Below are 13,346 nucleotides of genomic sequence, written 5' to 3'. Positions count from 1 at the left end.
ATCAAGAAATAGACTTAACTATAGAGAACAATCAGACAGTTACCAGAGGGCAGGTGGGGAGGGATGGGGAAAACAGGTGAAGGGCATTAAGAGTACACTTATGATGACGAGCACTGAGTAATGTATAGAATTGTTGGCTATCTTGTGCACCTGAAACTAACATAACACCGCACGTTAACTGTACAGGGCGGGGGGAGGGGAGGGAAAGCAAGATCCTGTAGGGATCTGTAGTCACAATTGCATTTGACAAGCACTGGTCTATACCAGGTCCTTCATGGCAATTTTAGGGAAGGAGCAGCCAGCTCACAGCTCAGATCTTACAAAGACTGAGAAAGGTAACCATCGCTCCATGCCTTAAGCCATCTCCATGTAACTGATTCATCAGCCAGTTTCTCCCCTCCTTCTCCCCTCCTACTCCTGCCATGTTCTTCAGCAGCCTTCCAAGTCTGAACGTTTCCAAGTGTGGGGTTTCCTTTCTTGGAATGCCTTACAAACAACATTGGGATCTGAGAATGTCAGGCCTTCCATTCTCACCCAATGCTCCTCACCACTGAGGGAGGGAGGCCTTTCTGAGAACACGGTACAGACCTGACCACTAGCCCTGCTGGGGGCAGCATGGAGATTCCCCGGCTGCCACAAAGACGTCTGAACCACAAAAACACCATCAGGGAGACTAAGTATATTATAGATCACAGAATACTTTTCTGAAATATTATCCAGTGCTGTTTTCATTTCTGGGGATGATGTCTGTCCTGAGGCCCCACTCCCACTGACGTGAAGACCTCCATCACCTCAGGGGAAAGTAACCAGAGCTGAGAATACAGGAGACTACATGCAGCTTTTGACTTCTAAACCTGGCTCTTTTGAAGGCTCATTTCAGAAAGAATAGTTATCAGAGGTTAGGCTTTCACTTGAAAGAGCCACGCTTTGAGGACTACAGAAAGGGTTTTCTAAATCCCAGAAGTGCCCCTTTAATTATGAAGAACCGGAGGCTGAGTGGACTCCGAGTACAGAATGTTTTCCTGCAGGCCTTGGAGTGGGGCAAGCCTGGAATTAACCCAGTGCAGCTTCCTGTCCTCCAGGCAGAAGAAAAGCCCCTCCTTGTCTTGAGGGGAAAGAACCCAGAGAGGGATAAGGAGGGGAACAGTGGAAGTGAGAAAATGTGAGCAGGGCCTGTCCGTTGCCCAAACCAGAGTCAAACCGCAGGGGCAGGGACAGGTGAGAGATCGCATTAGAAAGCCCCGAGCACAGAGGCAGGCACATGGGTGGCTCATTTGGTGAAGCGTCTGACTCTTGATTTTGGCTCAGGTCCTGATCTCAGGGTCATGGGACTGAGCCCCGTGTCAGGCTCTACACTGAGCGTGGAGCCTGCTTAAGATTCTCTCTCTCTCTCTCTCTCTCTCTCTCTCTCTCAAAAATAGGGAGGGGCAGAGCACAGGGGCTGGTACCCTGTTTACCTCCAGAACTGACATGGCTCCCCCAACAGCCCTCCAGTAGATTACAGGGAACTTTTATAAAGTTCTCAGGGCCCTCCGGAGGAACACTGGAGGTAGCAGAGCAATCAGCATGACTGCTGGGTAGCCGCCACTGGCAGCAGAGGGAAGGGATCCTGCAGCAGAGGCTGAAGCAAGAGGGGGTTGGTGGGGTGGGGAGGGAGGTGCCGAGAAATGTCAGAAGGCTACGAAGGGGGCCTGAGAGCCACAGATGATGGCAGAGCGGGTCTGATATCACACGACGAAAGATCGGCAAGAACCAGTTCCCCACTCCATGTCGGGCCAACACACAGGCCCCCAAACTGTGGATCACCCCAGGAGAAAAAGCCTCAAAGTGGATTCTACATAGTCCCAGTGCAAACCTAGAAGGGTCTGACTTACTGTCAGCGTCAGGCGTGGTTTTTAGGTTCAGCTACAGAAATGACTCCTGGCCTCCTACCCAGTTGATCCTTCCCCCACAAGAGACCTGCTCAGGGCACTTCCCGGACTCTGGATGGCATCCGGCTCCATGTGACATATTCAGTCTAAACGACCCCATCCTGCCAATCTCCATCTCTGCTCTCACCTCTCCACCCTATAGTAGATGAGCACTGGTTTTCTCCAAACACGCTGCCCGTCTTCATAGCCCCCCACCTTCGGACATGCCTCCCTGACCCCTCCAGAGCCTTATAATATTGTGATGTAATGACTTATGTCTGTCTCCGCTCCCTCCACTGGGTGAGGGCTACGTCTTATTCATAGTTGTAGCACATCCTCCCTCCAACAATTCCTGGCTTCTTGGACACACTCAGAGAATTCATGAATTCACCAGTGACGGGCAACGCCGTCCAAAGATGGAATGTGCTGCCTTGGGAGGTAGGAGCTCCCCCATCACGGGGGCTGTTCAATTACCAGTCCTACCAGGAACTGGCGGTGATGCCAAGGAGGGGCCAGGAGACTGGGTTTGTGACGCTCAGGAACCCATCCTACCTCAGGAGTCTAGGGATTGGTAAATACCGGGAAAAGCCTGTAGCGGCAGCAGGCCGGATATAAGCGATGGCGGGACCAACACGGGAGGAGCTCCAGTGGTCCCGGGAACAGGGAAGACGGCGCCGATGGGGGCAGCTCCAGTATAATGGGGATATTCGACTTCTCGAACTCTCTCAGTAAGGCAGGCGGTAACTCATGAGACGGGAGCATCTAGACACGCCAGAGAACGGCTTACCGGCCAGCGGAGGGTGTGCAGGGCTGTGACGGTGCCAATGGAAGAGGCGTCGATCGAAAGCAAAGCAGCAGAAAACGAACCAAGCCATTACAAATCTATGTGTGCACCTGCGCTTAGTTAAACACCAATTCCAGCCCATCCTTTCCTCAAACTCTTCGCTGCCCCAAGATTCTCAGGCAGCAGTAGGCTTATGGGAGGGTTACGGAAGGTAGCGTGAGGAAGGAGGGTGGATGGAGAACCCAAGGAATTCAGCTACTATACTGCCTCCCTCCATCTTGGATATCTCCATTTTTAGGGTCAGAAAAACCAGGTAACCCTGTAAGAGGACAGAAGTAATCACCTTTGCCCCATCTGTCTTTTCAAATAATCCAAGTGGACAGAATCTGGGGAGGCTGGGTATTTAAAAAATCCTAGTAATGACTATTTTAATTCTTAGGTGATTATAGGAAACCCTGTGACAATGACTGAAAACCTGAGCTCAGGAAAATAACAAGTGTTGGGTAGTGGGTGTATAGCAGAGACGATTTTCCCATTATACATCTGCCCCAAATCACCTATAATTTGTGATTTAGATTATTTGCCTTTTGTAAGATAGAGCGAGAAAAATGCAAATTCACAGATACAATTTTAAGATCTTTCATTCAGATCACAGTTATTTTTGAAACAAGTCAAATGGCAAACCCTCCTATCTTTCCCTGAGATTTTTTGAGGCTACGGTGGTTTGGAGTAATTTAGTACAGGTCGTCAGCATCTCCCTTTAATAAAGGGGTGAAGGACTCAGGGGCCATGGTACCAATGGAAAGCAAACAGATTGGATGCAAGGGTTGATATAATTACCCCCAAACTGCCCCCTTAATCTAAGTAATTTGAAAAACCCTACAAGACAGAGTGCGTGCCCAAATTATCTAGGTAAACGGCTCTACTCCCTGCTCGGTGGGACGAGTCCTTGCAGACAGAAGACCTCCGTCCTAAGCTGACTCCCCATCATACTCCATTAAAAGCACCCTCTTGGGGGCGCCTGGGTGGCACAGCGGTTAAGCGTCTGCCTTCGGCTCAGGGCGTGATCCCGGCGTTATGAGATCGAGCCCCACATCAGGCTCTTCCGCTATGAGCCTGCTTCTTCCTCTCCCACTCCCCCTGCTTGTGTTCCCTGTCTTCGCTGGCTGTCTCTCTCTCTGTCGAATAAATAAATTAAATAAAATCTTAAAAAAAAAAAAAGCACCCTCTTGCTTAGCTAGCTCGGAACGAGCACTACACATGTACCAGGGACTATGCTGGGGATGTGAAGATGGGCGAGACATGGCGTAGACCACGGCACTTCATTCTAGCTAGGGACGGACACGGACACGGACACGGGGACACACACACACACACACACACACACACACACACACACACACAATCAGGATGCCATCAAAAAGGGGCTGAAAAGAAGATCCATTTGCAAAGAGTATCTGAGGAGGGTTGGAGGAGGGTAGTGCTGCTGAATTATGCCGCAGGGAGAGGGGGCATGTCAAGGGCTAGCCCCTCAACTGGGCATGGAAAGGAGTAGCAGCTCAGAGGAAGGGCGTGCCAAGCCCAGAGAAGAGCTGGAGCCGAGGCGTTAAGTGGGGGTGTGTCTGGGCACCGGGATGAACTCCATGTGCCTGGAGTTTAGGGCCTGAGCAAGGCGGTGCAGAGCCCAGGCTAGCAAGACGGAGGGGCTGGGCAGGGCCAAGGGCCAGAGACCCAATCACAAACCCCAGGAGTGGTGAGAGAGACTGAAGGGAAAGAGAAGGTCCCAGAACTGTCCCAGAAGTAGAGGACAAGAGCACCTGGGAGAGGAGAGTGGTCAGCAGGGTTGTTAGGTCCAGAGGACAGCAAAGAAGCCGCTGGGTTGGGTGGTCCGAAGGTCATGAGAGAACCGAGGGAGGATGGGACAGGAGTCACGCACAGGTAGCTGAGGAATGACACGGAGGTACGCCTGCGTGGGGCCGGCAAGGGACGACGCAACAAGGACGGGACTGGAGAAGGGAGAGGGAGCGCAGAAGAAGGGTTTAGTTTGTCTTGTTTTTGTAGACTGTCAAACAACAGTAAGCTGAGAAGAACCAGCTGGAGAGTGAGAAGCTTGCACCGCCAAGAGAGGAAGAATGAAGCAGACGGGCTTCAAGGAAGGGAGGAGGTGGGTCCAGGTAAAGAAGTCAGCCTGGGACAGAACACCTACCCCTGCCCCTCAGGACGCAGGCGAGGAGGCGAGGGTGCAAAGAGTTGCGGGTACATCAGGGCAGGAAGGTCAATGTCATCAAGGAACATCAAGAATCCCGCTGAGGCTGGAAACCACAGATCTGCTACGATGCCCAACAGTGATTTCCCTCAAGTCTTCGGCGGCAAAGGAATAGAAACAGAGAACTTGGCCAAGAAATGAACCCCAGGGAGTCTGCAGTGGAAGGAAACCCACCACTCTCCAGCCCCCCCCCCCGATAACACCCTGGGGCAGACTAGTCTCTGACCTTCAAAGACATACTTTGTGACAGCTGGGACAACGTCCATAGCTTGGGCACCATGTCTGCCGCCTACAATGGCGCTTAACAGTTTGGGGAAGGAAATATTTTATGTGATTTCCCCAACATTTACCCATTCTCTCTTTTTGCCTCTGTGTGTGGTACCTGAGGGTATGACGAACATGTGATAGGACGACAGATGGCAGGACTGACTCTAGAGACAAGGAGCCCAGATCGTTAATTACCCAGTTATCTGTCTTCTGGAAGGAACTTTCTTGGAAGTATAAAATAATTTCATTCTGAGGACCTAAATGTGAATGAGGAAAATGCCCTTTAAATAATAGAGTCCTATGATTTTAGTCTGATGAGCCCTAAAATTGAGCCACGCACTAAAAGCTGGTGTAGTCGTGGTATGGCAAAGAGTCCTTTGGTGCTCAAATTAATTCTCCAAATACCTACATGGTGCCTGTCCTACGACGGAGCCTTAGCACATGTCAACAGAAGCTTGTAAAGGCTACTTGGCAGACATCTGAAATTCCAGTGCCTTCCATGTATATGCTGCAAGACTAGGGCAGGGGTCTCTTATTAAACCTTGTGTTCATAATGCAGTGGACAGGCGAGCACAGGGGAACTCACCTGCTTCCTTTATATGCTTGTAAACATCATCAGAGCCGGCAGAAGAGTAGGGAATGTCATCGTGGGCCACAAAGTCAATCTGTTGGAGAGAGAGGCGTGATGTCACCACTGGGATGGATGTGCATGTGTGGGTGTGCAAATGCTTTTTAAAGCTCTCTCTTTTTTTTAAAGATTTTATTGATTTGTCAGAGAGCGAGAGAACAGGTAGAGGGAGAAGCAGGCTCCCCGCTGAGCAAGGAGCCCGCTGTGGGACTCGAGCCCAGGACCCTGGGATCATAACCTGAGCCGAAGGCAGACAACTGACTGAGCCACCCAGGCGTCCCAGTGTGCAAATGCCTTTTGAAATAAAGCAGTCGTAATAAAGGAGCTGAAATAAGGAGTTTATAATGTGCACTTGAATCCTTGATTGAAAGGTGCTGCCAACTGTCTCCATCTCCAGGAGATAAAGGGAACTAAATTGGTTGGTCTCCTTCACTGGTCCCTCCATTTCCTCTGACAGTTGGCTTTCTAGGCCTTCTGTCCTTCTGCTTTTAAATTTTCTCCTTAGAGAATTCATCCATGCTTCAGATTTTAATCCCCCTCGCTATGATGAGGAACCCGAACCTCTAGTTCCTGTCCCACTGATGGCAACAAGCCATGTTTTATGTGGTAAAAATGATTTCACACCTTTTTTCTTATTTGATCTCCCTAACCACCTTGTTAGGCAGGTGGGGGCCCATGCTACTGCTTCCATTGGGACAGAAGGCTGCCAAAGCTAGAAAACTTGTCAGATTTGCCCCAAGTCACCCTTTTCTATTTTGCTACCCCTTGATGTCACTTTAAAGTCAACCTATTTGTGGGGCGCCTGGGTGGCTCAGTCGTTAAGCATCTGCCTTCAGCTCAGGGCGTGATCCTGGTGTTAATGGGATCGAGCCCCACGTCAGGCTCCTCCACTGGGAGCCTACTTCTTCCTCTCCCACTCCCCCTGCTTGTGTTCCCTCTCTCGCTGTCTCTCTCTGTCAAATAAATAAATAAAATCTTTTAAAAAAATAAAGTCAACCTATTTGAAATTTAATTCAGCCTGAAAAACTGGTGTCCCCTCCCAGGGGCACCTCCACTTTCCCAGTGTACCTAGGCCCTAAACACCTTGGAACTGACCTTCTTTCCCTACTTCCTTCAGTCTCCAGGCACAAAGCTCCCAAGGCCGCCTGGGGTGTGTGCCTGTGCGTGCGTGAGCATGTGAACGTCCCTACACACACACACACCCATCAGGTCCTCTCCGTGGCTGCTACACGAAATCCAGGGCCCTGTCACCTGACTACTGCTACCATCTTGCACCTGACCTTCCTCACTGCAGGCTGTCTCCTTTCCAAGTCACCCCTCTGTCACATGGGGGGGGCAGGTCCTTCTTAACTGGGTTTCTTCATGTCGTCCTTCTTCCTGCTGATCTCCCCTAGCTCCCTGTTTCCTACTCCATCAAATCAAAACTTGCTGCCCGGCTTTTGAAGCCCTGGGTAATGAGGCTTGACGCCACCTCGAGAGGAAGTTTATAGTAGCAGTCCCACCTGCCCGCCCCACCGCTTGCCAGATAGAGAAGTCATAAGTTGGTGGTAAGGATTAAATCAGTATTTCTGAACCTTGGCACTTGTGACATTTTGAGGTGGATCGTTCTTGGGGGGGGGGTGCCCTGGCCTTTACCCGCTAAATGCCAGTAGCCCTCCTCTAGCTGCGACAACCAAAATGTTTCCAGACACTACCAAATGTCCCTTAAGGGCAAACTCAAGCCCAGCTGCGAATCACTGGATTAAATGATGTCATGATGGAAAGGTGCTAAAAATATTAACCAGAGCACAGTAAGCACTCAATCAATGTTATTATTCAATCCATTCTTAGTACTCAAACTTAGTTCCTCCTCCTCTCCAATACATAACAACGATGACGACAAAGTCTCAGGCTAGCCGTGAGATTGAATGCGATTCATGTAGGAGCAAAGCCCTCAGCACAGTGCCCGGCACATGGTGAATAATAAAGGGCGGCCACTACTACCATCGTCGGTACCCCCATCATGCCTGGCACAAGTCGAATATACAATAGATGCTTAGTAAAAATGTGTTAGTGATTGCTAGAAGTAAATCATATTGTAGTTTCTCCTTTTGCTTTTTATTCTTGCTGGGAAATTATCTCCTCTGCTATTACCATGCACATTTATCAGTGTTCTCTCTTCTCTTCTGCATCGGGAATTTAAAAATAGAAAAGAAAACTCTTAGAACAGCTTCATCTTGTGGGTTTCTTTTTTCTTTTTTTTGGTACGGCTTATAAAAGGAGAGAATAGCTCCTAATGCGGGGCTGGTGAGGAGATACAAAGCACGTAATTTCATGCAGATCAAAAGAAATTCTCATGTTTTCAACTAATAAAAATCTTGTATCAGTAGGAGTCTCAGGGTCACAAAATCATATCTACAAAGTTCTTTCCTTAAAGGCTGACCTGTGCCCTGCTGGATATAATGCGTGTTCATTTGTTCCTTGAAAAAGGATGCCTATGAATATACAAGCATCAATAATGATGGTGGTGGTAATGACAATGACGTTTTGGAGCTCTGGCTATGGGCCAGCCAGTGTTCAAAGGGTTTCACTTATAGGATCTCATTAGATTCTCAAAACAGCCCCACGGGAGAAGTACCGGCATCACCCAAGTTTACAGTTTAGGTAAGTGAGTTCAATATCCTGCTCAAGGTCCCACAGTTAGGAAGGCATAGAGGACGTATTTGGACGTGGGTGGTCTAGCTCTAGCACCCACAGTGAGGAAGTGAGAGGCTATCAATCCCCAGTCCTGGGCAGAAGACCGGTGCTGTATCAGGTGACACCAGATGACATTCCTGATGTTACCTCTTTTAAAGAGTGGAAGTCCCTGGGCTTTCTGCATGTAAGCTGCAGAATCAGACTCTAATTCTGCTACTAAGGGAACATGGAAGAGTAAGTACCTTGTGTTTTTCCAGAAACTCTGGAGTGAGTGTCCACGGAGCATCTCTAATGACTTCATCCACATAGCGACAGTGTCTGAGAGCCTCATATCTCTCTGCTTCGTTCATCACGGTGAAACCTTTGAACTTGTGGGTGAGGTCATCACTGCAAACTGAAACACACATATGCATGAAAGGCCGCTACCTGGCCCAGGCGCTGCTCGCAGCCATCCTGGTACATCACGGCTTGTTCAGCAAAGCAAAAGGAGCTCAGCCTTATTCGCTACACAACATAACCAAACTTGTTTTACAGGAACCAAGCATCAGGAAAGCAAAGCAAGCTGAAATCCATCAGCAACTGAGAATTCCATTTTAGTGCTAATTTTGACTTCATTCCCTGCCGCAACTTCTATTAAAATTGTTCTCCACACTACCTAATGTGACTTCTGTATTGTTTATTTTCCTATCGCACCATTCAGTAAAAATTACTATTCGGGGAAAAAAATGGCCGAATGAACAGAGAGAGAAGGAAGAGAGAAAAAGAAAGGAAGCAGGAGGCCTGAATTTTAGAAGGTTTGAACAATCAGTTCCAATTCCCTTGCTAGATCATTGAACTTAGGAACCCAAGTGTGATTCCTTTGCGTGCATGTGCGCATAGGCATACGTGCACGTGCATACGACATGTGCGCACACACTTCCATTCCCCGGATTGAGGTCCGGTCACTACACATCAGACCACACAATCAACAGGAGGAAGCCATAAAATACAAGATCTGATCTAGCAGAATTCATCCTTGTAACATTTCTTACCCTTTCTAGATCTCAGGTTCCTGAATCTCCAAATAGGGGTTAATATCATCCACTATCAGCCTTAGAAAGGATTTTTTGAGGATTTACATAAAAGTGCTGAACAAGAAATATTACTCATTATTCTATCCAGAATCTATTTGTTGTCGGGAAAGGCAGCTTTCATACATGTCAGGAAGAAATGTCACTGTGGGTCTGGTTCCCGTTTGCCAATATCCTGGGGAAGGGCCCGCTACGGCCAGACTGCCCTGACTGCTCCGTAAGAGGTTTTATGGACACACAACGAATTTACAAAATTTAACTGTTCAATATATGTTTTAAAAACAAAAATATGCTATTTTCTTGGAACTGAAGGATGACGCACATCCAGAACCAAATCTAGCCGCAGAGTAAGCCCAGCCAATGCAGCCGGCGTCCCGGGAAACCTCCCAGGGCAGCCCTCACGCGTCCCACCTGCAAGCCGTCGGCAGACCTGCCGCCCCTGCCTTCAGAGCGCCCTGCAAGCTCCGTCGTGCTCACCACCTCCACCCACCTGGGTTACCGCACTGGCCTCCTAACTCATCCCTTGTTCCAGCCTTGCCCGCCCCCAGCAGCCTCTTCCTATTGGCTGGAGTGATCCCATTAAAACCTGTCTGACTGTCATTCTTGGGCTCAGAACCCTTCCCGTCTCCCTCAGAGCAAAAGAGAAACAGTTCCAGCGGCGCACAGGCCCCCACAAGAGCCACGCCTCAGTCCATCCCCTGCCTCTCGGATGGCGTCTCCTTCTTGCATCCCAGCCCCCAGCCTCCGTGCCGTCTCCTGAAGCCACCAAGAATGTTCCTGCTCAGGTCTTGGCACTTCCTGCTCCCCAAACCTGGAACAGTTGTGCTCCAAATATCCACAGAGCTCACTTCCTCCCCTCCCTCGAGGCTTCCCGGCCATCCTATTGAAAATGCCATTTGGCCCCACCCCTGGTGGTGGACATCCCTTTCTCGTTTTACTTCTTGCCATGGCACTCCTCAGCATGTAATTGCCTTATTGAATTTTACTGTTGATGTCCCTCCACTAAAATATATGCTCTCTGAAGACAGGGACTTTTTTTTCATTTTCTGATGGCCCATAGTGGGCTCTCAACAAGTATTTATTGAATGAATGAAGAGTGCCTGAAACATACAAATGCTCAATGTTTACTATGATTTAAGATAATATTTCTCTGTAGGCACATCTCAACATATACATAATTAAGAGACTAGTATGTCTCTAGATACACATGTGGATCCCTACATACCTCCTATACATACTTCCTGAGATGTTGTATAGACCGGTATAGGATAGAATACAATAAAGAAAACATTGTAGTGGTTTCTGTTACCCAAACACCATCAACCACGTGGCTGGCTCAAAAAGTTTAAAGAGTATCAGAGTCACCTAAGGAGCTTGCTAAATATAAAGATGCCTAGGTCTCACTGCCGAGATTTTGATTCAGTGGGTTCTATGGTCTGAATGTGTCCCCCTAAATTCGAATGTTAAAATCTTAACTCCCAAAGCTGGTGATATTTAGGAGATAGGCCTTTGGGAGGCTCTTAGGTCTTGGAACCCTTATGAATGGGGTTACTGTCTTTTAAAAGAGCCTCCACAGAGCTCCCTAGCACCTTCCACCACGGGAGAAAACAGCAAGAAAGGAACAACTCTGAATCAAGAAGAGGGCCCTCAGCAGAAGGACACCACGTTAGGGCCTTTTCTTGGAGTCTCCAGCCTCCCGAACTGTGAGAAGCTCAGGCTGTTTTTAAGCCAGCCAGCCGGGGGCGTCTTGTTGCCGCAGACCGCATGAATTAAGACAGTGAGTCTGGAGTGGGGCCTAGGCAGCTCTATCCCTGACAAGCTTCGGGATAATTCTGATATGTACAACGTTCAAAAGCCCCTGGAGCTTATTATGAACATCTTGAGCAAAGAGCCCAGCCTGTTTCTGCATCACCCATTACCCAGCGGGGGGTGGGGGCGGCAGGTAGTAGGGTCATAATGACTGTGTTATGTACTGATTCACTGAGTGCACTGGCTTTAGACTCCATAAATAGGAATTATTTACGGGTCAAGATATACAATTTAAAAATTGATCTGAGACTTTTTAAATGTTCTGTTAGGACTGTATTAAAACACTACCTCAAGATTCATACTGAGCAGAAATGGAGTTCAGATCCGTCCGTTTTCTATTTTACATGACACAGAACGAGGCTGGCCATATCCTCTCCCCTTTTGAACCTGCACCTGAGCAATTTGGTGTAACTTCTAAATGACCGAAATAATGGCCTCCTGACAGAGCACAAAGAAAACAAACATCCTGTTTATGCCAATCTGGGGTCCTAGTTTCATATCCCAGGAGTGACCTCAAGAAGCAGCTGAACATGGTGACCGGTTATTGTCTAAACATTAATTACGCCCAAAGCAGCGCTGTTGTTCTTGAGTCTTGGCAAACGCGCTCTGACAACCAGCTGGGGACTGTGAGCGGGGCTGCTCCGTGGACGGATCCGCCGAGTTACGCGGGAGCTCATGCTGCAGCTAACCTGCCCTGGCAGCTCACGGCGCTCGAGATGAACTATTACCAGTACTGCGCAGGAGAGAAAATGTACTAGAAGGGATGAACTTTGGAACCAAACAGACTTGGGTTCTAATCCCCGCTCTGCTGCTTAAAACTAGGAAAATGACTCAAAGTCTCTTAAGACCCAGGCATCCGTCTTTAAAACATGGCAGAATTTTGATAATTAAATGTGATCATCTGAGGAAAGAGTATGTTCAATAACGTTTGCCATTTATTGATAGTAGTATAAAACCATCACTGCGGATATTCATTTGTTTTGAGCTCCGTCTTTTCCCTGCCCCCATTCCAAGCAGGTGCCCAGTCTCCTGGTACAAACTCCCCCACAGAAGCTGTTAAGTTCAAGTTGCTGGTACACAGCCTGCCTTCCTGGCTGCTGTTTCCTCCACACCAGAACTCATTAGAGGAATTCTGTAAGGAAAGAGACAAAGAGAGAGTAGAGTCCTCCAGATGAGGAAGAGGCCAAAGGTGTGAGGATCCCATAAGCAGCAGGGCCAGTGGCAGAGCCCCAAGAGGGATGATGACACGGCGCCCTGGGCACAGGGGGTTCACGTGCGCACACTGCAGGTGCCTCACCTTGCACAGGCTCAATGGCGCTGGGCTCAAGACTGGAAGCCCCTCTCTTGTTTCTGTAAACATTTTGGAATCTCCTTTGACTCTGCGGAGGTGAAGACAGCCCAACAAGGACTGAGATTCAATTTCCCACCAGTCAGGCAAAATGGAGTCCTCGCGGAATATTTAATTTCAGTTAAAGTACAAGTGAACTTAAACCCAAGTTTACGGAATAATATTTATGTCTACTATAGTAGGGGTACTATTACATTCATTGTTGTCATTTTTTATTCCCCTCCTATGAGGGCGAAGTAGGTATTTGCTGACTCATAGCCTTAAAAAAATATTTTAGGGAAAAAATTCTGATATAAATTTCAATTTCTTGGCTTGTTTTTAAATGATATTAACTTATGTTTTTATTTTTTTAAGTTTTTATTCAAATTTTGGTTAGGTGACACAGTGTAATACTAGCTTCAGGTCTACAATATAGTGATTGGACACTTCCATCCACCACCCGGTGCTCATCACAAGTGCCCTCCTTCATCCCCCTCACCTGTTTCACCCATCCCCTCACTCCCTCCCCTCTGGTAACCCTCAGATTGTTCTCTATAAAGAGTCTGTTTCTCAGTTTGTCTCTTTTTCTCCCTTTGCTCGTTTTTTTCT

At 48.3% G+C, this 13,346-nt stretch overlaps 1 protein-coding gene across 4 annotated transcripts in view; it reads right to left on the bottom strand.

The window, feature by feature from the left end:
- Window positions 1–13,346, bottom strand: part of PCYT1B (phosphate cytidylyltransferase 1B, choline) — a 127,333-nt gene that overhangs the window by 42,746 nt on the left and 71,241 nt on the right. For all 4 annotated transcript variants that reach the window (XM_087859481.1, XM_087859480.1, XM_045787115.2 and 1 more), the window contains exons 4-5: window positions 8,774–8,925; window positions 5,814–5,892 (exon numbers count right to left, since the gene is read on the bottom strand). In XM_087859481.1, coding sequence (XP_087715607.1) covers window positions 5,814–5,892; window positions 8,774–8,925 — 231 coding nt within the window. The remainder of the gene's footprint in view (window positions 1–5,813; window positions 5,893–8,773; window positions 8,926–13,346) is intronic.

This window comes from Ursus americanus, chromosome X (genome assembly GCF_024610735.1).
Source record: "Ursus americanus isolate L20-20 chromosome X, mUrsAme1.1.p, whole genome shotgun sequence".
Classification (NCBI taxonomy): domain Eukaryota; kingdom Metazoa; phylum Chordata; class Mammalia; order Carnivora; family Ursidae; genus Ursus; species Ursus americanus.
This window is presented reverse-complemented; position numbering and strand designations above follow the sequence as displayed.